The following is a 27372-nucleotide window of genomic DNA, read 5'->3' on the forward strand; positions in this document are numbered from 1 at the left end:
AATTGGAATGCCGATTGCGATCATAAGATAGATAATATTGACGTGCCTTTAGTTTGATGCTCTTCGACGGAATGTACTATGTCTGGTTATATGTTTTTCACAACGCGTAGTGGGACAAGCGCCTCAACACATATCATTAATTCTCTTCAAAAGATCTCTCGAACTACAAAGAAACAGACTAGGCCTCTATACCTCCCACATGAAATACGATATCTTTCTCAAGGTCCTGATCCCGAGCCCTTGGAACAGGGTAAGCTCCTGGTTGTACAAATGCACCCTCCCTCCACGAGACCTTGCACATTTCACAAGACTATAAGCACAGTACAGTATCTGGGCCCTGAGCCAATACCCCCTACCAATTCTACTCGCATCCCCAGCCACTACCGTATCGCCCTCTGTACCCCAGCAGTATGATAATAGAGAAACCCACCTTCATGGTGTGCACCTTGAGTAGTAACAACTCCCCCAGATCATCTACCGCACTTAAGTTACCCAAAGAAACCCATCCAAACCTTCACGCTCTCCATCCCTCCACGAAGCAAAGCCCTACCCCCTCCCCTCCCCTCCCCTCCCCCAACACACCAACATTACTCCGCACCCATCATAGAAACCCTCCCATGCAACACAAACCACAACCAAAGAACAAAAACGAGTCGAGCTCATGAACCACATGGCAGCAGGAGCCACCCACCCGCACCCCTGCAACCAAACGCCTAGTTACTCCGTACTAAATAGTGTGTTTCAGCAACCTACCTAGTCTAATCATCCCAAAATCCCGGTGAAGACTAACTAACCTATAGTCTAGTCGAATGCCAGGATCACTCCGCACAGAGCCAGACTACTGCAAGTACAGTACGTACTAACGCTCCTGAGTTCGAGGTAGGCAAGGTAAGGGAAGCACTGTTTTTTTTTTCTCTGAGACGATGACAGTACGCACGCAGTTTCACCACGGCGCTCGGGCCCCTCCCCGCGCTGTCGATTTTCACGGTCTAATGATTCTGTTTGTTGCCATATCATATATGATTATATGATCTCGACGTTGGGGACGGTGATCTTACGCTCGTGGTGTTGCAGGCAGACCGTTGCGGATGCATTATGCAGGATGCAGGTGGGTTGATTTGAGCTATTGGTGGTGTTCCGGGGGGGGGGGGGGGGATGGGATTTCTGCACTCCTTTGGTACTTATGGATGTGTTTTTGTCGCGGTGGATATGGAGGACTGGTACTGGACTGTAGGTGATTGGATGGTTTGCAGGAGACTGATTTGGGGGGGTTCGATTGTTGAAAGACTACCTCATCACCTATACTAGGCAAAGTGCATATTACCTGTAGGCTTAGCTCACTGAAACACATACACCATCCCCGCCCGATCGACACTCACGACCATCCCATACGGCGCCCGCAGCACGGCGACATCCTGGATGAAGTCCAGGTGGCTCTTCAGGAGTTGCTGCTGCTGGAGACTGATCACCGTGCTTCGTGGAAGTCGCCCGCTGCTGCTGCCCTTCTTGCTCCCAGCACCGCCACTCCCGCCCTTGTTACTGCTGCCCGTGGGGCCGGTGGAGGAAGCAGAGGTGCCATTGGGGATGTGCTCCGTTGTCATCATGAGGGACGGACCAGGCTGGGAGAGCTCGTAGCGTGGTTTCTGCGTGGCCCCGCCGTCCGTGGACACGGCATCGAGGCCGCTGACTACCGTCGACATGTCCGGGCGCGTGAGATCCCAGAAGCGGATCTTGCGGTCGCAGCCGCCCGAGACAATGAATCCGCACCGAGTGCTGCTGTCGCGCCCGTCGTCGGGGGAGTCGTACCCCACGGCAAAGGCACAGATGCCGGCAGGGGCGCTGGACGAGGACGGTCCCGAGGGGTGGTCGGCGGGTCCCGAGGCCAATCCTTCCATCGCGAATCGGCTGAGCATGCCTTCCGGTCGGTCGCCTTCCACATGCCAGGCTTCATAGTCTCGGGCACTCAGGTAAGTTGGCCTGGGCCGGTTGTCCGGTGGCACCCCATTGGGACCGGAGGCGCCCAGCCCCAGTGAATCGGCGCGATATACCTCGCGGCACCGGACTTTCTCAATGTCCCAGACGATGATCTCGTTGCCGTGGGCACCGCTGCCAGACACACAAACCCAGCGCCCACGTCCCTTGGTCGGATGGACCTGAAGCCGGTGAATAGCACCCGAGCCGGAAAGGCCCCAGGCCTTCAACCGCACGCGGAACCGCAGGTCCCAGAGATCGAGGATGCCGTGCGTCGTGCCCATCAAGAGCCAGGTGTGCTTGCGATCACAGCAGAATGTGGTCGGTATCCCGTGATGCACGGGGTTCTGCAGAGAATAGACTGGGAGCATGGTCTTCATATCGAGGGCTAAGACGCGGCATGTGTTGGTGGCAATCAGGAGCGTCGACTGTGCTTCGACGCGGAAGTGCTCCATCCAGACAGCATACTCGACAGTGCCATCCTTAGCCGGGGGCAATTGATACTCGCGCACGAGCTGAAGTTTCCCGTAGCGCACGTTCCCATTGGCGTTGTGATAGTCAACTTTGACCGCATGGATACTACCATCACTTGCCCCAGTGATGAAAGTGTGGGTGTTTTCCACAAATGCCAATGACTTTACCTTCGCTTCGGTGGAATGCCGGTACGTTTGACGAGAACGAGGGGTGAGGTTCTTCTCAAGGCGGGTCGTGTCCCAGATCTTTGCAGTGCCATCATCAGAGGCCGTGACGAAGAAGGCATGGTCTGGCGCAACCACTACCCGATTGACAGGTCCACTGTGCTCCCCAAATACCGTCACAAGGCCACCAGTGGGTTTCCACACTTTGCTGGGCTCCTGTCCGCTGGCCTTCATCATCGGCTTTTTGGTATCCACTTCCTTGACATAAGGACCGAGGTCGAAGAAGTCCGTGGGGTAGTTTTCCGCGAAAACCGAGTCAAGGAGGCGGAGAACTACCGGGTCGTTACCAGCATAAGAGTGATTTGCATGATACTGCTGTGGGCCACGTTCCAGCGCTGTCCTTGGAGGGAGTATGGGAGAAGCAACTGCTTGTTCATCTTCGCGTTGCGAAGGAGAGTCGACCTTGCCAAAGGCATTCGCGGGGCTTGTGCCCGTTTCGGCGTATGCTTTGGCAAAATCCCTACGATTAAGCAAGCTCATGGCGCTCGACTTTCTCTGTACGCCACTGGCCAACCTTCTTATAGTAGGATTCTCCGCATCGGTGGGCGTTGATGAGCTATCTTGTCCCGGGCTCTCGCGACCCCCCGAGATTCTTCGTTCGGCGTCCGAACTGGGTGGCGAGGCAGGTCCCGTAGCTCCAGGCGAAGATGCAATTGGCGATGGAACGGGAGAATTCTCGGACCTGATATTGTTCACAGCAATAGGGCGTGGGATCGTCAGATGGTCCGTTAGTTGGCTCCTAGAACGAAGATGTTTCCGGCGGGACTCGGGTCTGTTGTCAATAGACGTTGAGGCATCGAGCAAGGCATCGGTGATTGTATGCGGTCTTCGGTCTTCAGCCTTGGCATTCTCCGTACTCCCGGGGGAGTTTGTGCGAGGCCGGGTATTTTGTGTTTTGTCAAAGAAGACAGTCTGTGGGGTAACTCCATACTGAGTCAAAGTGATAACGTTATTCAAAGGAGAAGTCCCCGCTGCGTTGTCCTTCGACTGGCGGGCGATGACCCTCCAGATGAACTCCTTGAGTGCAAGGAATTTCAATTCGTCCTCCTGGCCCATTCCAATGTTCCTCAGTCGCGCCAGCCACTGTTCATCCTCTTCATTCCTCGGTTGCGTACTCATCGACAAGCTCGAACTCTTTTGACCCCATCTGGGAATAGTAATATCTGTTCCGACGAACGCAAAACTCGCTTCACGGGATGTTGCCTTCCAAAAAAGGCCCTTTTCGACATTTGACGCCCAGACAAATGCAAGTTCATACACATTTCTCGAGAGTGGTCGTTTGAGAGCGTCGAGTAGTTCACCCTCAGCGAAATTAACGATCTTGACTTTCAAGAACGGCTGAACAAGCGGGGTCAAGATAGAGTATCTATCTGCCAGCGAAAGAAATTTGGCTGACGCGATGATGAATTGGACAGCCGCCTCACGGATCCAAGCGTTCGGGTGCACCAGGAATCGGACTACAATATTGATCAGCTCCCAAGTCGTCGAGCGTTGAAAAAGCCCAAGACCAGCCATTGCTGCCAACGACCTGAGTACCCTTTCGACGACGAACTCCTCCGGGTCAGTCATCGACTGTACCATTAGCGGCAAAATGTACTGCTCTAAGCTAGTAGTGCCAACGTAAGCTGCAACCCCAATCACTGCCTCGAAGAAGGCACATTTCAAAATCCAGTCCCTATCGTTGAGATAAGTATTTAAATGACTCAGAATCACCTCATTAGTCTTGAGGTTACCGAAGAACACGCAAAGCTCTGACACGGAACCCAAGAAGGCGCGACGAACTGATGCGTCGCTATCAGTCAACATAGCTTTAGTATGTGCCTCGAAGTATTCGAGGAGATCAACCCTCGCAACATCGTAAAGGTTGTGATATGTCGCATCTTCTGTCCATCTGGGCTCTGATCCAACCGGTATCAAAGCTGGAAGACGTGTATCAGAACGCAGGGCTTGGATCATGTCCAAAAACCTCAAGGATGAGTGAGCAAGCGACGCAATACATGATGCGTATGCCGCTCGCACCAGTCGGCTCGGATTGAAACTGGTACTGGGCACAAACGGTTGCAACCTCGGGAAGATATACTCTGAGAACAAGTAGGCATTAACCGGTGAAACAACCTGAACCATTTCCAGGAGCTGAGCGAGGGCACGGATGGCAGCTACCTTGACTCTATCCGTGCGGTCGTTCAGAAGTATCATAATATATGGAAGGATCCTGTCCAATTTGGCCTCATCCGACAATCTCTCGGCGAAGGCAAGCAAAATGTCGCAGGCCTTGATCCTGGCGGATGATTTCGATGTATTGCGCAGGTTGGAGACAACGAGGGCCAGGAATATGAGCACTCCGTCATCTCCTTGTGGCTGGGGCTTTGTGCCCGTAAGCCCGTAGTGAGGAAGATCTAATTCCACAGGAAATGTATCGCCGGTGAGCTTGGGGCGATTGCGATTTGATCCATCTTTGGTAGTCGCTGGTGACGCACCAAGGAAGTAGGATATTTTATCGAAGTCAAGGTAGACTCTTTCAATGCGGTCATCGGCCTCTCCTCGACTGGTAGATCCTGCTTCAACCTGTGCCCTACCCGACGATGGATCCGTCATAAGAGACATGTATTGGTGTAGAAAGCTGTAGAAGTATTCGGGGAACGCCTTGTTCTTCCAGAAATTCAGGTACTCTTCCGCGGAATATCTGGACTCAGGATCGAGCTGTATCATATGGAGGATCAAGGCACGGATCTCCGGGTCCTCAATTTTGATCAACTGGCTATGCTCTGGGCTATATTCACCTTTCCGGTACTTGTAAATCTGACTCAATGTGAAGATAGGAGCCTCTAGAAAAAGTTCGGCGATGACGCAACCAGCACTGAAGATGTCCATAGCCCAGTTGACATGTCGGCTTCCAGGTTCTTCACCGGCTTCGAGAAACCTTTCGGGTGCCAAGTAGCAGGTCCGACGACCGGACGTGTCGAAATAGAATGAGAAATCCGCCGGATTGTCCTCCGGAAGAAACGTGGGTTTGAAGGAGGATGAAAAGTCAGAGAGGTAGAGCCAATTCCAAGACGTGACTAAAACATTCTCGGTTTTGATATCGCCATGGAACACGTCGAGCGAATGACAGTCTCTCAACGCGCATAGGAGTTGAAAGGCAATCCACTTCTTCTCGATCTCCTCGGGAAATGGACGGGTACTGTGCACTGTGGTCAGTTGAGCATACTATCGTGACAAATCTTGAGCAGACATACCTCATCCGGTCATAAAGAGAGCTATGGATGTATTGGCGAACGAGATAACCACCGGTGCTGGTCTCGAGTATCCTCTGATAACTCAAAGCATTGGGTACGTCGGCCAACAGCTTGCGCTCACCTACCGCCGGTGTTAGCACCAGTGCGCATGCGATGCGGTTGATCGTCACTATCGGAACTTACGAAGGATAGCTTTGATATATGGCTCCAGCTTCATGCTGGGATAAGGCTTCATTATAACCTTTACGAAAACGAGGCCATTGTGTTGTCTGGCTCGGATACTTTTCATGAACCTGCCACCACCCATGGACTTCTCATACGCCAGGTCCGATAACTCGGGAACATCGATCCCCGCCGAACCCGCGGACAGGGTGGTGAGTGAATAGCCTTGGCCCATGGTGTTGATGCGCCTTCATCTCCCAGATACGGCAGAGCAAGATTCGACCAGTCACATCAAGGTTTTTAGAGGTAATTTCAGAGCAGACTGTGAGACGGTAGAGGAAAAGATGCTTTGGCTGAAAGAGAGAGAGCCAGGCCAGGAAGAAAGGCGGTTGGTTGATTGGGTCTGGGTCATGAGTGGATAAGTTTAATGTGAAGCCGCGCCCGACACGGTTGGAGCTCCCATGTTGGTCACATGATTCAAGGAAAGCGGTGAGGCGGTTTCGCTTCGGCTGTAATACAGATAGATTATCTAACTACACAGTAGACTGTACGTTAGTCTCATCCATCCTACTCAGTAAGTTACTACTTATGGTGCTTGCTTGGATGCAGCTCTTTCTCGAAACTATTGTTATTGCCAAGTTGAATTCTTTCCAGAATAGAAGTGGAATTTCTTATTGCTTTAAAGGATTCCCCCTGCCTGCCGATGATTCAATCCGTTGACGTGGAGCTGAGATGATCACTCTTGGTCGAGTACTCACCTTTCAACAAAAGTGAGGCTCGATCAGCTGTACACCTTCTTGTTGCCTCTGACGGACGAACTAAAAGTCATCAACTCAATAATGCTTTCATCATTGGGCACGGATGGGAGGTGGCTGCAATGGCGTCCCGTAGAGCTTGTTTCGCCGGCGGGTTTATGGCACCAAATGAGCCAATCATGCCGTCGATGCTGAGACTCTCGCCATCCTCCCGGGAACACCTCAGATACTCGGCCACTTATTTAGAACGGTCGCTACACTGCACAGACAAACTCAGTCAACACTATGGACAATAGTCCATCATTCTAAGTGAGCACCTCTTTACATTACCTTCTTCCTCAATAATTCTCTACTTTTCTGGCTGACAAGCACTTATGCTAGAAATAGTACCTCACCAGGTACAGTACTATCGGTGCCATTCAGTACCTGGCTCCCGGTAAGGTTGACATGCATTCCTGGTGAAGAGTTGTTCACCGACAAATCATTCGCGGACCCTTCGAAAAACTAGCACCTGGACAAGAAAAAAAAATTTCCCGAACGGAAAAGAGCACAAGATTGTATTGAATTATTGAATTCACGCTCTCTGTCCTCGTCTGCTTCTATCCCTTTTCTTCTCGTTACTTTGACGTGTTGGCTTTCTTGTGTTCAAGGTCACTGTTTCCCGCTTCCTATCTACATCAAGGGTCATCACTAATACTAGTCATGGCCAGGTCGTACAGACTTGAGGGCCACGGGCCTACTTTACTCGACTGATGGCTTCTTTCGGGATGGAGTCTTCCATGGCGTCACTTCCGCCCGTCGATCAAGACCACATTGAGGTTCCTATCATTGATGACAATGAGCCCCTCATCGAGGTCGTACGCAAACTTCAAAAGTAAGTTCTTGCCCCGGCATTCCGTTAGTACTAGTCAGGCTGACTCGCTACTTTCACTTAGCTATATGATACAAGCGGTCTCCGAGGTCTCATATTCTTTTGAGGAATTAAGATTCTCACCTTGCGGACAGAAGCTTAGGTTACTGCTGTACTCATTGGCAGAGAACTCGCACAACCCATGTATCATCTCTGCACTGATGTAAGCATCTTCATGCATGTAGCTGCATGAAACCCCGAGCTGACCTGCTGCAGGATCCTGAAGTGGGAGTTCAACAATGCAGCCGAAAATGACTGGGGTCTGAATGAAGGCCGCGGCTATGCATGCGAATACGTAGCATGGCAGTTTCTCTGTCACATCAATCAGCGCGAGACTATCGAGTACTTGCTAGAGGAGCTACCTAGCCCCGTGTATACCTCGATTAGCCTTACCCAGGCAGAGAGAGGCGCATCGGGTTTCGCAGCGGCAGGCGACGAGCAAAGTTTCCAACGGGAAGGAGAACGAACACCCCTCCTTCTGCATTCATCTTCTTCGCTGTACCGATTCTTCGGCGGCAAGAGGCGCGCAGGTAGCACCTCGGATATAGCAAATTCTGGAAGTAACATTTCCTCTGCGGACGCGTATGAGCTTATGAAGTACTCCATGTTCTTTGGACTGAGCGCCTTGGAAATAGCAGCCATCGCAGAAGCAAAGAAGTTCCTCAGTCAGAAAGTTGTTCAAAAGGTCATTGATAATATCTGGAACGGGGAGATTGTGTTCTGGGACTCGCTCAGTGTTCATTCCACCAAGAAACCTCAGTTCTTCAACAAAAGGTAGGAGTCCCTTACGCCAGGGAGGGGGAGCATTTCGCAGGTTGCTAAGAGACATGCCATATAGGACCGCGGATCCATACTCCCGCTTGAGGGTCCCAGTATACCGCAAAGCCTTTGAGGCTGCATTCTTCGTCTCCTTCCTGTTTCTTTACTATGCTGTCTTGGTGGAGAGAAAGTCCACCGGAATTGGCATCTTCGAAACATTGATGTACATTTGGATTGCTGCTTTTGCCTACGACGAATTCAGCGGCATGACTGATGCGGGGATGGTCTTCTACCAGATGGACTTCTGGAGTGTCTGGAACATAGCCATCATCGGTACCGGTCTTGCCTTCATGATCATAAGTGAGTCATGCTCGGAGATCAGGAATCTGCCTCGTCGCAGTGCCCATTACCCTCAGCTGAGCACAGTCTCTGTGCAACCAGGTTTTTGACAGGGGCATTTGCATATTCTCCATTAACTAACTGAACGGGGAATATCAATAGGGGTTATCGGTCTGGCGAAGAAGAGCGATTACATCACCGACCTCTCTTTCGATATCCTGTCCCTGGAGGCTTTGTTTCTAGTTCCTCGGTGAGTCCGGAGGCCCCCTGTGCCAGCAAGCTGATACGTGTTTCAGCGGACTCTGACACATGGGAGCTGAACAGGATCTGCTCCCTGGTGAGCTTAAATTCCTATTTTGGAAGTCTGGTATGCCATGCCTGCGGATTATGCATGCTTTTGAGGAGACTGGGCTGACTTCCATGCACAGATCCCGGTTCTCAAGGAGATGGTGCAATTACCCGGCTGTCCCGTAGTTGCAGGTGGCGAGGAAGCTGATGGAAGTCATTTTAGACCAAAGCGTTCTTCCGATTTATCCCTGTGATTGTAGTGTTGTACCTAGGTGGGTAACCCCAAATGACGCATTCGAGAAAGCCTGATGCCAATGCGGCCGGGGATGTTCCTGCAGGGTTCTTGACCACGTTTACCATGCTTGCCCGTGACCGCCTCTCTCTCAGGCAAATGTCATGGATTTTGGTGAAGGTGTTCTTTGGGTATGGCGGTGAAATTCCCTGGTTAGCGACGACTCTTCCATGGAGCTAACATTGCGAGGCAGGTCGAACGTGCTGGGCTTCGTGGGTTGTCCCTTGTCTCTTGGATGCTCGAATTTCTGCAAGACTGACGGTGGCTCAAATGATTGGAAACAGGACATCGCTCACGATGTAAGTCTCATGCACTAGCCGGGCGCCATGCAATCTTGATTGGAAGATGGCAAGGATCGCCGGAATCGATTGGCTCTCAAGTGAAGTTTTACTGATGCGCTAATTCTTAGATTTCCCCGATCTTCGGCTACGGTTTGATGTGTGTTGTTCCCGTTCCCTTTTACTGCTGTTGCTGTACTACACCTACTCCGTACTGCGCCACAGATGCCATGGGACGTGCCGGTCGCATACGCCTGTGATCACGTTTGGCGTTTCCCCTGTCGATTTCCCCTCTCTATCCTTGATCTCAGTGCCAGTTCTGTTCTTGCTCAGGTGCATCTGAAGGTGGCGATGCCAACATCAGACATCATAGGGTCGTGGACCTAATGCTCTGAAGGCCCGTTGGTGAGCGCCGGTGTTGCCGGGCCGCCAATAGGACGCAACTATAGCACGTCAAGCCTCACACCAGCTCGGCATCGATGCGAACGACTACGGACCCCATCACTCCCCAATTATAGCTTGGGGAGAGTGGCTAACGGACATTGGTTTGCAGGTTAATTTTTGTCTCCATGACCAATTTATTGTTGCTCTCGTCGTTGGTCAGCCTTATGAGCATGAGTCTTGAAGGGGTATGTTGATTGCGCACGGTGGCTGATTTGCGCACTTCCTAATCTGTCCACTGCTAATCGGCATTCGCTCCATCTTTCAGGTCATGGCTCATGCGAGAGAAGAGTACCTCTTTCAGTGAGCATTCCATTTGGGCGACATGCAAAAAACGAAAAAGAAAAACAATAACTTACGCTAGTACCAGACTGTCGATCTACGTCTTGGAAAGCAGCAATTCGCGAAGGCTGACCTACTTCATGCCCCCTTTAGTCAGTCCATGGTGATCACTTGAACTTGCATCAGAAAACGAGTCGCTAACAGCAAGACTCGCTACGCTATAGAACCTCATCCCTCTTCTCTGTATCCGGCCCTTGAGGCTCTTCCTGTCTGCAGAGCATATTCGCCGAGTCCGCATCGTGTTGCTCCGAGCAACCCACCTACCGTTTGTTGCACTGATCTGGGCCTATGAATCTAGCCGCCGCTATGTTTCGCGGCGAAATAGTCAGTTTCCACCAACGGCCACGACAGGAGGGAGCAGTCGCCCGACCTCGTCTTTCCAAGCGGGCTTCCCTCCCTCCACGCACCATGCCCCGCTGCAGAGCTCCGCAAGTGAGGGGCAGTTCTCTAGACCTACAAGAACCAAGGAGCGCTCTCACTCGGAGATACGCGGATCATTTCCAGGGCAGGCTGGACCTGTTGACATTCCGGATATGGTCGATGAAATAGAGAGATTGCGAGTTCAAGTGGAACGAGTGGCTACAACCGTGGCCTTTCTCCATCGAGCTCATTAATGAACGCTAAGTTAGCCCTTCCCAGCTGGCGAGGGGCTAGGCTAGAACATGGAGACGGTTGTGCCGTAGGCCTGTTAGGCACACGCACTCGCCGCAGGGCCGGCTTCATAGCCTAAGCTTTAGCGCGAGCACCGGCCAGCGAGACCAACTCAAAAATGGCTTACGTTCTTGAGCTTCGAAGCCTTCACTCGCACGCAAAGATTTGTTGTATTGCCTAGATGGTCCCATTAACAAGATACACTTTCTGAAGATGATTGTACATATTTGATTAAATTCCTTTTGTTCTTTGCGCGGCTCAGATGTCTTTGTGTGACAACCTCACTCTGGTGCATTCTTGCATTTCCTGTTCCCTTTAGTCTGGCTGTCGATGCTACTTTAGTCCATGTACAGTACAGTAGGTGGTGCTCTTGGGATGATAAGACACATCTAGACCTTCAGATGCCTTCCACTGCTTAGGAGAGTTAGCACTACAGTTAGGTCGTAAACACGGCACTTTTTAGGTAAATGCAGAGGTTGTTGTTCTTGTAAGTCTTTGCATTAGTCACAGTGGGCTAGGAATTCGATACAATTTGATACAATTTCCTACAATTTTCTACTCGATTTAGAAACAATCATACTCGGTGATTACAATGACAATAATAATAACGGGACCATGCCATTTTTCCCAGCTCCAAGGTTGGTAGGAGGATGGCCCGGGATTAGGGCCGGGCGCCCCTCATTGCCCTGGTTCAGACACCCCTAAAACTGTACCCGGACCGGGGGGGGGAGGGGAGAGGGTCACGGGTAACTGAGAACCCCCCCCCCTCCCCTTCTCCCCTTCTAACTACGTATTCTTCCCTCCTCAATCATCTCTCCCCCTCTCTCTCCGCTAAAACTGAACTTCTTCTTCAACGAAGATAAGCCAGCCTTCAACATGAATCTTCATCTACAACTATATCCCCCAACAACACCTGGGCTACGCTCCTGTCACCAACATTACTACTCTGCTACGTGACTGCGATTCTGGATTTTAATTCCTGTCCTCTCGTTTCCTCAGCCATGGGGGCAGTGTTTGTCAATCATACCTGGCGACACGCACTGTTGCGTTGCCAAGCAAGGTACCAGACTGTCGGGTCCCAGCTATTCCTTTTCCATCCGCAGCAAAAAGACTGAGAATGAATCAGACGAAAGGGAAAAAGAAAAAAAAGAAAAGAAAAGAAAATCGCGCCTGACCAGTCTTGCTATTGGGAAAAGCAGCGGTCCCATTCAATAATTATGATGCAGGCGCTGCTGATGCTCGTCGTTCTCCAGCAGTCCTGGGTGGAACAGGCAATCCAATCTCTTTCCCCCCTCTCTCCCTTTCACCCGTCTATCGACTGGGGTTGATTCCGTTTCCCTCTTTCCCCCCTCTCTTGTTCAAGCGCCGTCGGCTGCCGTTTGTGCTCCTCCTCCCCTCTATCCGCTGTCAAGTGCGTGTCGGGTCCCCATTACCGTCGATTCCATTCAGACCAACTGCCACACCCTCACGGCGGTGTTATCCGATGTCAATCGAATCATGCATCGCTCTTCCCCACCCACACCTCTTTTTCTTGTTCTTTTTAGCCCAGGGTAATAAGAGTGACTGGCAACTTGGCCTGATCACATCTTTCCGGCGCTAATTAATTGTGCATAATATCTAATTGTCGCGCCTATATGGATGCTGCAGACCAGAGGCTGCAGTCCACTTGGTTCGGCCCTACCCAGCTAGGCCTTGCACACCCCCTTCGCGTCAAGTCCCTTCTCACCCATGCAAGACTGTCTCCTCAAGTCTGCCTTGCCTGACGAGGCGTCGTTTTTCTTGCTTCTATCTCACTCTTCTGTGCCTCATGCGGCGGATGCTGTACTCCAATTGTCATATGGCAATCTAGTCGTCATTACTTTCAGCCGCTTTTTGTCGTGCGCCACTATTGCGATCGCACAGCAGCGTTGCTACCGGGTCACTTTGACTCTTTAATTTTTTTATATAATTCTTCTCACTGTCACAGCTCAGTCACACCTCTCGCATTGTTCAGTCACTTGTTGATCGTCCTTGGCTTTGATCAAGACGCTGTGAAAGATATAATAGCTTCAGCATCCTCCTTCCCACCTTGGTTCAGAATTCTCTTGCCCGTGCCTCCATCATTTCTCGTCACGTTTTTCAAGACCCCGGCTGCTTCTTCAACAACCATGAACTTCACACCTTTTTCATACTCGTCACCTTCGCCCTTTGCTAGCTCAGCATCGGATGACCACTCGATCCTAGATGCCACTTCCGCTTATGCGTCCTCTATGTATGCGACTTCCTTCGATATGCAAAACACTCAACAGCTGGCTGGCTTGGGCATATCACACTTCGGCATGGAAAGTACTGCGTCTGAGACCGAACTGTATGCGCATCCAGAACCTCCTACCTTGTCAGCCAACGCTTGGTCGAATACAACATTCAGTTCCGAGAATTTCCTCCAACCCCCTCCAGAATACAGGCTCTACTCTTCAACAACCATCTTTGAACCGCTTAGTGGTGTCATGGAAGCCGCTCCCTCCCCGGCAAGCTTCTATAGCTCACATACCTTAAGTTCGTCGCCGAGTTATGGTTCGAGTACCGAGACCGAGGGCCACCGCGAAGTTGCGCCGGATGACGGGTCATCCGTATGGCCTCGTACGCCGACTTCTGACTGTCCGAATATGCCAGTGGACTATGCCATGAAGGAGGACTCGCATGGGTTGCAGGGACCGCCTGTGCACCAAGGTTCAGCTTCCAATGCATCTGCTGCTACACTTTCCCAGATGCCACCTATGCCTCTTAGCGACACAAGCACCGGGCTACAATGGCCTCCCATGGATAGTCGCAGCAACTCAGCCGGTTTGGTTTCCGACCAAGAAAACGCACTCGGACGAATCCCCTGCGAAGTAATCTCAAGGTGGATCGAGGAGGTGGTCAGAACTCCCGGTGAAGAGTTGAAGATACCACCTGCGAGTGGCCTGAAGTGCAGTGTGTGCGGGTTCCGGTTCACTCGACGCTCGAATTGCCGGGAGCACGAGAAGAGGCATGACCCTAAGCTGAGAAAGTCTTTCCCATGTGCTATTTGTGGAAAGACATATGGGCGGAACACTGACCTTCGGAGACATGTGCAGAGCGTAAGTGGCAAATCTTGATCTACAAGGTCCAGTTTCTGACAGTCGTAGGCCCACGTTCAGGAGCGTAAACATTACTGCGACCAGTGCGGGCAGTATTACAGCCGACAGGATACGCTTAATAGGTATGTTGACAACTTTCCGTACCAGTGAGCTCGACATGCTCAAATGCTGACACTGGGATAGACACAAGCTAGACGGATGCCCTCGGAAGATGCGAAAGTGCCACGCTTCGTAGAGGGTTTTAAGATCAGCCTGATACGGCATTCGTGGATTTGTTTTTCACCGGATGATTCATCGCCACGTATGGCCACCAGCATCGGTGGTATTTCTTTGACCAGCAGTGGGAGAAGACCCAACCGCTGCACAAGTTTTGGAACCGGTCAAGCCCTGCGTTGACCGCAAGCATGACGACCACATGTTTTGACACGCCTGTATGATTTCTTGGGAGGTTACCGTCGATACTAGCACATCACATTCTGGGAGGATTTTGTTTATATCTACACGTTTGTAGCAAGGAGGCCATCTGTTTTCATGTCTGTCTATTTACTTTCCACGGCAATTGCTCTTGTTTTGGTTTTGCCGTCTGGGGAGGTTCTTGCGTTGGCATTTGGTCTATCTGGTTTCGAGCTTGAATGTTTCTGCAGCTCGTATAGAGCACATGGGAGGGCTATAGAGCCTCAACGCTCCCGCGTGGCAGGTCCATGCGGAAGCAAGGAGAGCAGATTGTAGGAGATTCGCACAGCACATGCACACATACAATCGATTCATTGTTCCTTTCACTCGAACCAAAGACCACAGATTGTATCACAGTGCTGGGAATAGATGGCATGGCAAGACAATCGCGCAAATCTAGCTCGACACTAAACAGACGCTAGGCTCGAGTTATATCGGACTCGAACAAAGAAAGACGGAACCAGGCTGCGAAGACACGGGCTGAAAAGAAGTCCTAGAGTGGCCTCCAAGGGTTCTTCATATTGGCCGGTCGGTCGAAGCCTTGGGGAGTGGACCACCCACTCCCATCAACAAAAACCTGCCGACAGGCTGACAAACGAATCTCGTCTACATCACTTTTTCTCGGTCTCCGTCCCAAGTGTGTATAAGTGTGAACAAGTGTACGTGCACGTGCTAGCACGTACACCCAAGCCTCTGAAAATTCCGGCTCCGACCGCCGACCGACCAACCACCATACGAACCATGGCAAGGCGGAAAAAAATAGGGCCAGTAGTTCCAGTACAGCCTCCTTAACTTAACTACCTGGCTGGCTATTCCTCATACCTAGTAGATAGGTGCCTACCTTAGGTACCTACTAGGTAGTCAACCCGCTTTAGTAACTTACCCGCCCTAACCCCGAACCGTCATCCCCTGAGCAAGCTCCAAGGAGTAGTCCAGGCTTTTCCAATTTGACCCTCTTTTGCCCGCATCGAGACTAGTTGTGTAGTACCTACGGAGTAGTAACACCGACGCATATACGGTACGTACTCGATTAAAGTCTGCGACCGTACCATGGTTCCAACTCAGGGCTAATTCAACACCGTCGGGGGTCGATTTGTTGTCATCGACTACGGATATTGGTCTCAATTTAGCTCTTGATTCATTTTTCCGTCTAAGTGGGTTCCGTTTTATGAGGTTTGAGGTGTGGCCGGACATCATCGGACTTCTTTCTGTCTCTCTTAGAGTCGGAATCGGAGTCGGATCGAGGTGGGGCCCTTCAATTACCAGGTACGTAGGTCAAAAGGCTTCGGGGTATTTTTGTGGGACTTGCTTGCCTGTTTCTGCTTAGGTTCGGGGTGTTTTCGTGGGGGTTTGTTGGGGATGGGATGGGAGGGGCTGGGGTTTTTGGGTGTACGGAGTATGTTTTGAGTGGGTGAGAGGTTCTTGTTTTGAGGAAATATTGTATCCAGGGGTTGAGGTATAGGTCTATGGGAAGGGTGATTAATATTACGTTTGTAGTGTGGAATGGTGCTGGTGCGGGTGCTGGGGAACAATACCATATAACAAAGTAAGCTCAATCAATACAACAAGAGTATATAGATGGGCTGCAGATTATAGTTATGACTAGGATCATAGCTCTGTAAATGCTTGGATCCTCGTCCGGGGACTCGATGCAAGTGATGCATGCACTGTACCTTGCCTCTGTAGATGTTGGGCTTGAAGGGGTGGTTGGAACATACAAGCATGGCAAGGTCGCTCGGGGTTTGAGAATCCCAACTTCCCCCCACGTCCGCGTGGTCGATTCGGTTTATGGCTGCAGGTACTGTACCTCGCTGCTTTCACGGATAAAAAGGGGATGGTTGTTTGCTCGGGTGATGGAAAGTATGTATACGGAGTATTTGGGTGCTTGTATGGTGCTTGATGCTTTTAAGTGCTTGATGGCCCATCTCACGCTGACATGGTTTGTGCAGATTCTCTTGCACGACCGATGCAAGGGTGCTCGATTGTGACAATCTACAGTACTCGGTGACAGAGCAGGCAGCTAGGAATGTATCTGCTTTGGCTTACAGCCAGCCAGCCTTCGAGCAATCGCCCAAGTTACTGCTCGAGTTCATATCTCGAGTTATCGGCAAGCTAGGATCACTTCCTCCGATTGTCTCGATAGAGCTGCTTGTGGGACTGAGGACCACTGCTGTGCGTCAGAGCCCCTCGTTACCAGTGAGCGACACATTCCCGGCTCTGACATGCACTGACTATCTGGTTCAATGGCATCCAGACCCCGTCAGTTCCTCATCTCATCCCCAGAAAGCACAGGCGACGCAGGCAAGTGGTGCAGGCACTCAAATCAGTCTCGCTGCAGATCAGACGTTGCTCAATCGAGAGCCGAGAACTTCATACTTGGTGCCAACAACCTCAAGTCCAGCGCATGACCTCCATTGTTGCAAGGCCATAGGTCGGACGAGCTGCAAAGCACCCCTCTCATGCAGCCAACTCCCGGAACAACGCAACGCAACGCAGCGCAGCCATGTTGTGCAACATTCCCTCAGTGGTAAAAGAACTCCGCACGAGTTGAGATTCTGCCACCGCCCGGGGCATGGGGGCCGCCCGCCCCCTCTCTCCCATTCCCCCCCGCGGAAAAATGAAGGGTCAATAATAATAAATGACAAACCCGCCGCCCGCCTTTCGCTCCTCCTCCTCCTCCTCCTCCTCCTCCTCCTCCCCGACCTCTCTTCTTCCTCCTTCAGCTTTCAACATCTCCTCAGTCCAGTTGTCAACCTTCACACAATGAGCGCCACGACAACTGTCACCGAGACGCCAAGAATTACGGCGGAGAATGTCGCGACCCTCTTCCCCGAGGTCGACACCTCGCTCGCTCGTGAGGTTCTCCCGACTGCGACAAGTGCTGCCGCCGTCGGGTCCAGCGACGACCTGGCCGGCTACGATGAGGAACAGGTCCGTTTGATGGATGAGGTGTGCATTGTTCTGGATGAGGACGACAAGCCTATCGGTAGTGCCAGCAAGAAGGCCTGTAAGTTTTGCTCTCCAAAGCTTCAGTTTTCAGGGAGAAAACAACAGCGGTGGCGTTGGCCGCTTATCCCTCCCTTCTCTCTCTCTTCGGAAGACCTGTGTATGGGCTACATCTCGTTCCGAATCGCTGACACCTTATGTCTATATGACTAGGCCACCTGATGACGAACATCGACCGCGGCCTCCTGCACCGCGCCTTCTCGGTCTTCCTCTTCGACTCCAACAAGCGCCTGCTCCTGCAACAGCGCGCCACCGAGAAGATCACATTCCCGGACATGTGGACGAACACCTGCTGCTCGCACCCGCTGGGCATCCCCGGCGAGACGGGCTCGGAGCTGGACGCCGCGATCCTCGGGGTCAAGCGCGCGGCGCAGCGCAAGTTGGATCAGGAGCTGGGCATCAAGGCGGAGCAGGTGCCGTTGGACAAGTTCGAGTTCTTCACCCGCATCCACTACAAGGCGCCCAGCGATGGCAAGTGGGGGGAGCATGAGAGTGCGTTACCTTTTTTCTGCATAGCTGTCAACCCAAATGCTTACAGATTGCCGTCTCCAGTTGACTACATCCTCTTCATCCAAGCCGACGTCGACCTGAACATCAACCCCAACGAGATCCGCGACACCTGCTATGTTTCGGCCGAGGAGCTGAAGCAGATGTTCGAGAAGCCCGGCCTCAAGTTCACGCCCTGGTTCAAGCTCATCTGCAACTCGATGCTGTTCGAGTGGTGGAGCCACCTCGGCTCGCCGTCGTTGGAGGCCTACAAGAATGAGAAGGAGATTCGTCGGATGTAGGGGGTTTCTCCGTTGTCCAGCGTGACGGTCTAGTCTGCATTTCATCCCATACATATCTTAATATCCCTGTTTTCGTTGCTGCTGTGCTCATCATGGACGAAACCCTTTGCTTTTTTTGCAGTGTTCCCATTTATTCCCCTTCTTTCACAATCATATGGCTAGCGTTTCGATGCTCGAATTCGATCCTCAAGTTTCAACAAACCACTGCATTCACATTGACCGTGATCTTGATGCTAAAGATAATTGGCGACTCGCTTGTTTCGTACATATCATAAACCGGCCCAGACTTTGCCCTTGCCCTTCACCTTGACCTATACCCTTCCCTCTAGCGCTCACCTGAGATCGTAGTGCATAATCCATCCTCAACCCATGTCCCTTGAAAGTTCAACGGGACGTCTTCGCATCCGTCGCCAAAAACAGCACACAACACGCCAGAATCACCGTCCCGACCACCGTAAACATGACCTGGGTCTTCCACCCGCTCTGCACCAGCGCCGCCTGCTGGCTGTACTTGCGGACCGTGCGGATATAGTTGGCGAATCCAGTGATCAGGCACGTCAGGCTCAGCAGCCAGAACACGATCCCCAGCGGCAGCGCCATGCGCCGCTCCAAGCCCGTCGGCGGCGTCTGGAAGTGGAACGAGATGATGATCGCGATCGCCACGACGCCCAGGTACATGGCCAGGCGCAGCCACGAGAGGAAAGTGCGCTCGTTGGCGCAGTGGTCGCGCGCGTCCGAGGTGAGGTTGTCGAAGAGGAGGGCGCCGCTGAGGGGGCGGGCGAGGAAGATGTGCGTGGTGGGTTGGGGGGGGCTTTTGGGAGTGGGTTAGTTGGGGTTCGAAGGGGGGTACCCTGGGGATTGGGGGTTGCGGGGTTGGGGGGTTGCGGGGTTGGGGGAAGACTGACTTGTTGGCGGAGATGGGGGTTGCGTTGGCGGGGTTGATTAGGGGGTTGTACGGGGGCTTGGGGGGGTGGTGGGGGGTTGTTGTGGTTGTGGTTGTGGTTGTGGTTGTGGTTGTGGTTGTCATTGTTGCAGTTGTGTGTGTTGGGAGTTGAGGACTTGTTGTGTGGTATAGCAATGTGCTGCTTCACGTCTGGATCGAATAATCACAGCCAGGATATCGAAGCTGTGCAGGCCAACTGCTTGCGACCTTGACTCGCTGCGTCTGGGTGATGCTCATGGCTGGGATTCTGGATTTTCTCTCTCTGAGACTGGTCGTATTCTTGGGTGCTGGGAAAAGGGTCCGGTGACAGCCAAGGTACGGAGTACACTACTAGTGATGGCTAGTGATGCATCCCAGCACGTGATTCCATGCTCGGCGACAACCCTGGGCAGAATGATGTCACGGCCGCGTTGTCTTGCGAACTCGGCGTTGCACAAGGTGTCGACGTTCTTATTGTTGGGTTATGGGTTATGGTTATGCTGAAAGGATCCCTCCTCGGGTTTGACACCTGATCGACCCGTTCCTCAGTCTGTCATGTTGAAGCTTCGGTGGATAAGGTCCCTCAATCCAGTATCGCCGATCTCGCCCACCTACTATCTACTTGGTTCCTTCGGCTGGACCATCTTCTTTGGGATTCCGCCCAATTGCATCCAATTGCATGGGCTGATGGCTGGTGCGCACGGGTTAGTCATCCCCCTATCGGTCAATGCGGGGCTAATCAATCCTGACTACTCCATTCCTGGTAATCAGAGGGAGAAAACAGTGACATGAGACTTTCCACGTTGTCTCAACGAATTGCTCAATTTCACCTCTGTCCAGTCATGACAAGACGGGCTAATTGATATTCTCCGAGTGAATGAAGCCACCACAAATCAATCAATGGGAATGGAAAAGACACGAGGTGAGTCACGTCGACGAAGCTGGAGATTCAAAAGATAAGGTAAGGTAAGAGACCCGCAGCCACAATACGGGGCACTTCCAACCAGACTTGCACTTGCAAGCCAATCGCCGACGCCGCAAAATTTGCTGCTCGCTGCTAGCTAGACCTTCCGGTATTGTCCAATCGCTAGAGACGATAAAAGCGTCGCCCCCATCCAACTATCCCAGTCGCTCAGTCGCTAAATCGCTCTTGAGTCTTAAACAATTCCCCTCCTTGCTTAATTCCAGTGCTTCATTCACTCCGGAAGTCCTTTGCTGCGGCTTTCGGCAAATCATGCAGCATTGCTCCTTACCTTAGTTTCCATCTATAAACCTCCAATTCTCCCTCCCCCTCAGCAGCTCCCGCCGACCTCTTATCCGAGAAATCATGACTCCGCGCGATTCCGATTTTCACTCCCCCAGAATGTCAGACGAGCACCACTACCTGTCTCGTTCGCCGCTCGCGCGGTCCGCCATTGCGCGCGACCTGGAGGACTACGCCGACGACGAAGGCTCCATGCTCACCACCGACGACGACGATGCCTCCGAGACCTCGACCATTCGCGCAATCGGCAGCCAGCCCGGAACCCGCGCCCATTCCCTGGCCGGCTCGTACCAACGGCCCAGCTACTTCACCACCGTCTCGCGCGCCACCGTCGTCCCGTATCGCCCGGAGCAGGAGGGCCTGACCCGGCGCGAACGCGACCAGGCCATCGAGGACGAGCGCAATCTCCTCACGGACAACCATTTCATCGAGCCGTCGCGGAAGAAGACCCGTCGCTCGGCCTCGGGGTCCGCGCCGTCCACAGAGGAGACCGCGCTCCTCGGTGGGGAGGGATCTTCGCGGGCGCCGCAGTACGATTCCGTGGACTCCGAGGAGATCGACCGGAAGTGGGAGGAGGCCGTCACCGCGGGTCTCATCCAGACAACGTGGAAGCGCGAGGCTCAGGTCATCGGCAAGAATGCGGCGCCTTTGGTTTTCACCTTCTTGCTCCAATACTCCCTCACGGTGGCTAGTATCTTCACCCTGGGGCACTTGGGGAAGAAGGAACTGGGCGCGGTCAGTCTGGCGAGCATGAGCGCCAATATCACGGGTTATGCTAGTAAGTCTCGAACTTAGGCTGGTTGCATTCGCTTAACACAGTGCTAATTCAATTTGTCGTGCACAGTCTATCAGGGATTGGCTACCAGTCTCGATACACTCTGCGCTCAAGCTTACGGTTCTGGGAAGAAGAAGCTGGTGGGTCTGCAAATGCAGAAGATGGTCTTCTTCCTGTGGACCATCTCCATTCCTATTGTCATTCTTTGGTTTTTCGCGGACAAGGTCCTGGTCAGGATTGTGCCGGAGAAGGAAGTGGCTGAGCTTGCGGGCTTGTATCTGAAGGTGGTCGCACTGGGTGCGCCGGGATATGCCTGTTTTGAGAGCGGGAAGCGGTTCGTGCAGGCGCAGGGTCTGTTCTCCGCTTCTCTCTACGTCCTCCTGATCTGTGCTCCTCTCAATGCAGTGATGAACTACGTGTTCGTCTGGCAGTTCGGGTGGGGCTTCGTTGGAGCCCCCATCGCCGTGGCCATCACGGACAACCTGATGCCGCTCTTCCTGTTTCTGTACGTGTACTTTGTTGCGGGATCCGAATGCTGGAATGGTGTAACCCGAAGGGCGCTGCGCAACTGGGGTCCCATGATCAAGCTCGCTCTTCCCGGTCTCCTGATGGTCGAGGCTGAGTGTTTGGCCTTCGAGGTCCTCACGCTGGCTTCTTCGTATCTCGGAACAACCCCCTTGGCCGCACAGTCCATCCTTTCGACCATCTCTAGCATCACTTTCCAGATCCCCTTCCCTGTCTCCATCTCTGGAAGCACCCGTGTGGCGAACTTGATTGGCGCTACCCTTGTCAACGCCGCCAAAACCTCTGCCAAGGTCACCATGGTCGGTGCCGTGATTGTCGGGCTCCTCAACATGCTCCTCCTCTCCTCGCTGCGCTACTACATCCCTCGCTTGTTCACGTCCGAGGAGGAGGTCATCGAACTGGTTGCCCAAGTGCTGCCTCTCTGCGCGGCGTTTCAACTCTTCGACGCGCTCGCAGCCAACTGCAACGGTATCCTCCGGGGTATCGGGCGGCAGGAGATCGGCGGGTACGTCCAACTCTTCTGCTACTATGCCATCGCCATGCCCATCAGTTTCGGGACCACCTTTGCTCTGGACTGGGGTCTCTTCGGACTCTGGAGTGGCGTGGCCCTTGCCCTGATGCTCGTCTCCATCATTGAGGGATTCTTCCTCACGCAGACCAACTGGAACCGCTCTGTGGAGGATGCCCTGAAGCGGAACTCCATGACTTGAATTTATTGTTACCTGTTACCGACGAATGATGACCACCATGATGTTTTGATGATTTTTTTTCGTTGTGGGTTCACTGCTATTACCTAGCTTCCCCTTTGAACGACGGGTGCGGTATATTAGTACTGTACATATATGGGAGGCGGCATCGTTTATTCAAAAGTTCGACAACCTCACGACGACCCTCTGCAAGCGGACTGAGATTGCGGTGTGTATATGTTGTATGTGCTAGGTGTGTTAGATTAGTTCTGGTTGTATGTAGGCCTCAAATCGGCCAATATCGTTATGCACCATGTCCAATCGGGGCAATGTAAATCAACCATCAAAGGAACCCATTTTTGCATACTATTCATCAATAACGCGCAAATCGTACATGCAAACAAGAAACCCCCATCCCAAACAAACCTAGTACTCCAGAATCGCCCAGGTCTGCTCATCCACCGTCGAGAAGATGACCCCAGCCGTCAACAGCTCATCGCCCGCCCTAGCGACATCCGGCATGGGCAGACTCAACTTAGCCGCGATCAACTGCGCATGCAACCCCTCATTACTCTGCGGCTCCGTCCTGAGCAGATTATACACCCGTCTCGCCACAGGACTCATCGCCGGCAACGCCCGCCCACCACCACCAGCACCACCACCATAATCATCCACCCCACCCATCGACGCATCCCCAGCCGCACCACTCGCACCACCAGCACCAGCCCCCTGCCCCTGAGAACCACCCACCGGCCCCTTCGTGAAAAACAGATGCACCGCCGCCGCCTCCAGCAGATGCACATGCACCTCATTGATATCCTTGACGGCGCGCACGCAATGCGCCCCGACGAACCGCTTGTTCCCGAACGACTTGAGCTTCCCGAACACCTTGGCGTAGCCGTCCACCTCGGGCTGGGATCTGGGGCCGGAGGGCTTGTTGGTGGTGGTGGTGTGCTCGTCCGTCTCCATGCTGTCCCCGGCCCCCGACGACGAGTCGATCCACTGCTTCACTTCGATCTCCCCGGTGCCGTCGTCGATCTTGTACGTCACGTTCGTGCTCTGCGAGCTGATGTTCCGCACCTGCCCGATGAAGCACACGCTCGCCGCCTCGGCCGAGTCGATCTGGTAGCCGGCTTCCGGGTACGGTTGGGTCGCGTCCAGCGCTTGTTTGATGGTTATTGGACGGAGGGTGGCGTTGTTGTAGTCGCTCTGTTTGGGGGGAGGAGTTAGATGTTGGTTGATTTGGGAAGAGAAGAGGAGGGGCAACTGGGGGGGTGGCTGCCATCAGAAGCAAGAGTGTAATGGTGTAAAAGTGTTCAGGTGTAAGGGTGCAGTGTAGGCTTTACCTTTCCGCCAGAAGGACTGTTGTTCATCTCGCCGGGCATGAAGCCTCCGCCGCCGCCGCCGCCGCCGCCGCCGCCGCTACCTCCGTAGCTGGTGTTGTAATTGTTGTAGCCGCTATCTGAGAATCCGAACGAAAATTGTTAGCTGAGTGCCGCAGCAGCGAAGGAAAGCTGGGAAGTGTGGTAGAGAGGAAAGAGTGGTGGTGCAGAAAGTGCAGAGGTCGTGGGTGTAAGCTTACCCATTATATAGTCTGTTTCTTTGGGGGTATGTTTAAAAATTGCAAGTTGGGATGGACGTTTATTCACTGCACTGAAATGATGGAAGTGTTCATGGCATTTTACCGCTTCGGGACGTGTTCGAGGACGCGTCGCGGCGGGAATTTGCCGTCTTTGCATTGTTTGGCTGGTTTGTTCCATGGCTGCTTGATCCCGCCCGCTTCACCGCCTTGGACATTTTCCCCGGTCAGCCAGAAAAAAAAAATATGTTTGATCGAGACACAGCTCAGGCCAAACCGCATACAGGCGCGCGGTGACAAGACAAAAATGGCCCCTCGCGCTGCTTCCCCCGCTCTGTCGGAGAATGAATTCGACATCACCAATGCGCTGTTCCAGCATGATAGCGATTCCGAGATCGAGCAAGTCCCGCACAAGAAGGCCAAGCGCCAACCCCCGAAGGCGGCCGCGCCGCAGCAACTGGATTTCCTAGGCGGCACCCACGACGATGACGACGGCGAAGATGACGAGGCTTTCATCGCGGAGAGACAGGCGTCGGCCAACCGGAAGGGCTCGAACCTCAAGGGCCGCACGGTCAAGAAGGGCGGCGGTTTCCAGGCGATGGGGCTGAATGCGAACCTGCTGAAGGCGATCACCCGGAAAGGGTTCTCGGTGCCGACCCCCATCCAGCGCAAGACGATCCCCGTCATCATGGACGACCAGGACGTGGTGGGCATGGCGCGCACGGGTTCCGGCAAGACGGCTGCCTTCGTGATCCCCATGATCGAGAAGCTCAAGAGCCACAGCACCATGGTCGGCTCCCGCGCGCTGATCATGTCGCCCTCGCGTGAGCTGGCGCTGCAGACCCTGAAGGTTGTCAAGGAGCTCGGCAAGGGCACTGACCTCAAGTCCGTGCTGCTGGTCGGTGGTGACAGCCTCGAGGAGCAGTTCTCCATGATGGCCGGCAACCCGGACATCGTCATCGCCACCCCCGGTCGGTTTCTGCACCTGAAGGTCGAGATGAACCTGGACATGTCGAGTATTCGCTACGTGGTCTTCGACGAGGCCGATCGGCTCTTCGAGATGGGCTTCGCCGCCCAGCTGACCGAGATTCTGCACGGCCTGCCCCAGAACCGCCAGACCCTGCTGTTCTCGGCCACCCTGCCCAAGTCGCTGGTCGAGTTCGCCCGCGCCGGTCTGCAGGACCCGACCCTCATCCGTCTGGACACCGAGAGCAAGATCTCGCCGGATCTGCAGAATGTGTTCTTCTCCGTCAAGTCCGGCGACAAGGAGGGTGCGTTGCTCTACATCCTGCACGAGGTGATCAAGATGCCCACGGGCCCCACCGAGGCGGCCCGGCGCCAGAAGGAGGACGAGAAGAAGCCCTTCAAGGACCGCAAGCGCAAGCGATCGGCGATGGATAAAGCCATCAACACGAGGGAATCCCCCACCAAACACTCGACCATCGTCTTCGCCGCCACCAAACACCACGTCGATTTCCTGTACTCGCTCCTCTGCGAGGCCGGCTTCGCCACCTCCTACGTCTACGGTTCCCTCGACCAGACCGCCCGTAAGATCCAGGTCCAGAACTTCCGGTCGGGCATTTCGAATATTCTCGTCGTCACCGACGTCGCCGCCCGCGGTATCGATATCCCCATCCTCGCCAACGTCATCAACTACGACTTCCCCTCGCAGGCCAAGATCTTCGTCCACCGTGTCGGTCGTACCGCCCGTGCCGGCCGCACGGGTTGGAGTTACAGTCTGGTGCGGGATCAGGACGCCCCCTACCTGTTGGACCTGCAGCTCTTCCTCGGTCGGAGGCTCGTGCTGGGCCGCGAGTTCGGGGACCAGGTCAACTACGCCGAGGACGTGGTCGTCGGCAGCCTGCCCCGGGACGGGCTGTCCCAGAACTGCGAGTGGGCCGCCAAGGTGGTCGAGGACTCCACCGACATCGCCAACCAGCGCGCGGTCGCGGCCAAGGGTGAGAAGCTGTACATGCGCACACGCAACGCCGCCGCCCTGGAGAGCGCCAAGCGCGCCAAGCAGGTGGTCGCCTCGGACAACTGGGCAGCCACGCACCCGCTTTTCAGCGACGAGACCTCGCAGCTGGAAGCCGAGCGCGAGAAGATGCTGGCCCGCATCGGCGGCTACCGGCCCACGGAGACGATCTTTGAGGTAAACAACCGCCGCAGCGGCAAGCCCGAGAACGAGGAAGCCCTCAGCACCATCCGCCGCGTGCGCACGACGCTCGACTCAAAGAAGAAGCGCCAGGCGCAGGCCGAGGAGCAGTCCGAGTTCGTCGAGGATGCCGTCACCGGCGGCGCTGCAGGTGCGGGCAGCGACAACGACGAGGCCGCCGCCGACGGCGCCTTCGACGACGAAGATGAAGCCACCGGCATCCCCGACAACATGTCCATGGCGTCCGAATCCGACCTCGAAGTCACCTTCTCCGCCTACGGGAGCAACAAGGACAGCAAGGACCACAAGGACAAGAATGCAGCCTCCTTCCAGAACCCCGACTACTTCATGTCCTACACCCCCACCAACATCAACCTGGCCGAGGACCGCGCGTACGGGGTGCACTCCGGCACGAACGCCAACTTCGCGCAGGCGTCGCGCGACGCCGCCATGGACCTGCTCGGCGACGAGGGCAGCCGCGGGTTCGGCGAGCCCCGCACCATGATGCGCTGGGACAAGCGGCACAAGAAGTACGTCGCCCGCCAGAACGACGAGGACGGCTCCAAGGGCACCCGCCTCGTGCGCGGCGAGAGCGGCGCCAAGATCGCCGCCTCCTTCCGCAGCGGCCGCTTCGACGCCTGGAAGAAGGGCAAGCGCCTCGGCCGCATGCCCCGCGTCGGTGAGGCCGAGACCCCCGGCATGTCCGCGGATCTGGATGCTGCCGCCCGTCACGGCGGCGGCGGCAAGCGCTTCCGGCATCGGCAGGAGCGTGCGCCCAAGCGCGCCGACCCCTTACGCGGGGATTACGAGAAGATGAAGAAGAAGAACGATGCCGCCAAGGAGCGGCAGTTCAATAAATTCGGCGGTGCTGCCGCGGGCGGCAAGAGTGAGATTCGGGGCACGGATGATATTCGTCTCGCGAGGAAGCTGAAGCAGAAGCGCATGGAGAAGAATGCTAGGCCGTCGCGGAAGAGGTGATGCTTCGCTTAGTTTTTTCTG

At 54.0% G+C, this 27372-nt stretch overlaps 10 protein-coding genes across 10 annotated transcripts; 6 read left to right on the forward strand and 4 right to left on the reverse strand.

Moving 5' to 3' along the window:
* Positions 1–759: 759 nt before the first annotated feature.
* Positions 760–1146, reverse strand: BO95DRAFT_166691 (uncharacterized protein). The gene has a single exon (XM_025580771.1). The coding sequence runs from the start codon at positions 1015–1017 to the stop codon at positions 802–804; it is 216 nt and encodes a 71-aa protein (XP_025441385.1). The 5' UTR covers positions 1018–1146; the 3' UTR covers positions 760–801.
* A 39-nt stretch (positions 1147–1185) lies between these two features.
* Positions 1186–6465, reverse strand: BO95DRAFT_415728 (ubiquitin-binding serine/threonine protein kinase VPS15). The gene is made up of 3 exons (XM_025584363.1): positions 6089–6465; positions 5906–6026; positions 1186–5850 (listed from the first exon to the last, which is right to left on the reverse strand). Exons 1-3 carry the CDS (start codon positions 6300–6302, stop codon positions 1338–1340), a joined length of 4848 nt encoding a protein of 1615 aa, XP_025441386.1. The 5' UTR covers positions 6303–6465; the 3' UTR covers positions 1186–1337.
* A 1109-nt stretch (positions 6466–7574) lies between these two features.
* On the forward strand, positions 7575–9948 carry BO95DRAFT_365158 (uncharacterized protein; the record flags this gene model as incomplete). The annotated part of the gene is made up of 12 exons (XM_025582685.1): positions 7575–7696; positions 7758–7895; positions 7949–8506; positions 8571–8851; positions 8993–9080; positions 9155–9197; positions 9259–9279; positions 9342–9390; positions 9457–9541; positions 9604–9622; positions 9695–9709; positions 9820–9948. The coding sequence occupies 12 exons, from the start codon at positions 7575–7577 to the stop codon at positions 9946–9948; spliced, it is 1548 nt and encodes a 515-aa protein (XP_025441387.1).
* A 687-nt stretch (positions 9949–10635) lies between these two features.
* BO95DRAFT_326722 (uncharacterized protein) lies at positions 10636–11076 on the forward strand (the record flags this gene model as incomplete). Its single annotated transcript, XM_025581862.1, has 1 exon — positions 10636–11076. A coding segment is annotated over one exon (441 nt), but the record flags the coding sequence as incomplete, so codon positions are not given.
* A 2087-nt stretch (positions 11077–13163) lies between these two features.
* Positions 13164–14603, forward strand: BO95DRAFT_166831 (putative C2H2 finger domain protein (Ezf)). The gene is made up of 3 exons (XM_025580772.1): positions 13164–14220; positions 14269–14342; positions 14404–14603. Exons 1-3 carry the CDS (start codon positions 13270–13272, stop codon positions 14453–14455), a joined length of 1077 nt encoding a protein of 358 aa, XP_025441389.1. The 5' UTR covers positions 13164–13269; the 3' UTR covers positions 14456–14603.
* Positions 14604–17436: 2833 nt separating this feature from the next.
* Positions 17437–18467, forward strand: idi1 (isopentenyl-diphosphate delta-isomerase IDI1; the record flags this gene model as incomplete). Its single annotated transcript, XM_025582690.1, has 3 exons — positions 17437–17680; positions 17833–18171; positions 18232–18467. The coding sequence occupies 3 exons, from the start codon at positions 17437–17439 to the stop codon at positions 18465–18467; spliced, it is 819 nt and encodes a 272-aa protein (XP_025441390.1).
* A 189-nt stretch (positions 18468–18656) lies between these two features.
* BO95DRAFT_391343 (DUF202 domain-containing protein) lies at positions 18657–19901 on the reverse strand. Its single transcript, XM_025583624.1, has 2 exons — positions 19373–19901; positions 18657–19278 (listed from the first exon to the last, which is right to left on the reverse strand). The coding sequence occupies exons 1-2, from the start codon at positions 19492–19494 to the stop codon at positions 18852–18854; spliced, it is 549 nt and encodes a 182-aa protein (XP_025441391.1). The 5' UTR covers positions 19495–19901; the 3' UTR covers positions 18657–18851.
* A 331-nt stretch (positions 19902–20232) lies between these two features.
* On the forward strand, positions 20233–22992 carry BO95DRAFT_443834 (MATE family efflux transporter). Its single transcript, XM_025586744.1, has 2 exons — positions 20233–21431; positions 21498–22992. Exons 1-2 carry the CDS (start codon positions 20717–20719, stop codon positions 22661–22663), a joined length of 1881 nt encoding a protein of 626 aa, XP_025441392.1. The 5' UTR covers positions 20233–20716; the 3' UTR covers positions 22664–22992.
* Positions 22993–23065: 73 nt separating this feature from the next.
* On the reverse strand, positions 23066–24436 carry BO95DRAFT_464648 (putative replication factor-a protein; the record flags this gene model as incomplete). The annotated part of the gene is made up of 3 exons (XM_025589075.1): positions 23066–23848; positions 23986–24101; positions 24325–24436. The coding sequence occupies 3 exons, from the start codon at positions 24434–24436 to the stop codon at positions 23066–23068; spliced, it is 1011 nt and encodes a 336-aa protein (XP_025441393.1).
* A 60-nt stretch (positions 24437–24496) lies between these two features.
* BO95DRAFT_415748 (ATP-dependent RNA helicase DBP10) lies at positions 24497–27351 on the forward strand (the record flags this gene model as incomplete). Its single annotated transcript, XM_025584364.1, has 1 exon — positions 24497–27351. Exon 1 carries the CDS (start codon positions 24526–24528, stop codon positions 27349–27351), a length of 2826 nt encoding a protein of 941 aa, XP_025441394.1. The 5' UTR covers positions 24497–24525.
* Positions 27352–27372: the final 21 nt, after the last annotated feature.

This window comes from Aspergillus brunneoviolaceus, assembly GCF_003184695.1.
Source record: "Aspergillus brunneoviolaceus CBS 621.78 unplaced genomic scaffold BO95scaffold_41, whole genome shotgun sequence".
NCBI lineage: Eukaryota > Fungi > Ascomycota > Eurotiomycetes > Eurotiales > Aspergillaceae > Aspergillus > Aspergillus brunneoviolaceus.

What these genes read in the sequence shown, in the direction of transcription:
- BO95DRAFT_166691 (XM_025580771.1), bottom strand. Translation starts at nt 1,017, where the DNA reads ATGATATGGCAACAAACAGAATCATTAGACCGTGAAAATCGACAGCGC.
- BO95DRAFT_166831 (XM_025580772.1), top strand. Translation starts at nt 13,270, where the DNA reads ATGAACTTCACACCTTTTTCATACTCGTCACCTTCGCCCTTTGCTAGC. An exon ending in TTCGGAGACATGTGCAGAGC is followed by an intron (nt 14,221 to 14,268) that starts GTAAGTGGCAAA and finishes TGACAGTCGTAG; the next exon opens with GCCCACGTTCAGGAGCGTAA. An exon ending in CGACAGGATACGCTTAATAG is followed by an intron (nt 14,343 to 14,403) that starts GTATGTTGACAA and finishes ACACTGGGATAG; the next exon opens with ACACAAGCTAGACGGATGCC.
- BO95DRAFT_443834 (XM_025586744.1), top strand. Translation starts at nt 20,717, where the DNA reads ATGACTCCGCGCGATTCCGATTTTCACTCCCCCAGAATGTCAGACGAG. An exon ending in CAATATCACGGGTTATGCTA is followed by an intron (nt 21,432 to 21,497) that starts GTAAGTCTCGAA and finishes TGTCGTGCACAG; the next exon opens with TCTATCAGGGATTGGCTACC.
- BO95DRAFT_415728 (XM_025584363.1), bottom strand. Translation starts at nt 6,302, where the DNA reads ATGGGCCAAGGCTATTCACTCACCACCCTGTCCGCGGGTTCGGCGGGG. An exon ending in ATATATCAAAGCTATCCTTC is followed by an intron (nt 6,027 to 6,088) that starts GTAAGTTCCGAT and finishes CACCGGCGGTAG; the next exon opens with GTGAGCGCAAGCTGTTGGCC. An exon ending in TCTCTTTATGACCGGATGAG is followed by an intron (nt 5,851 to 5,905) that starts GTATGTCTGCTC and finishes CACAGTGCACAG; the next exon opens with TACCCGTCCATTTCCCGAGG.
- BO95DRAFT_391343 (XM_025583624.1), bottom strand. Translation starts at nt 19,494, where the DNA reads ATGACAACCACAACCACAACCACAACCACAACCACAACCACAACAACC. An exon ending in ACCCCCATCTCCGCCAACAA is followed by an intron (nt 19,279 to 19,372) that starts GTCAGTCTTCCC and finishes CACTCCCAAAAG; the next exon opens with CCCCCCCCAACCCACCACGC.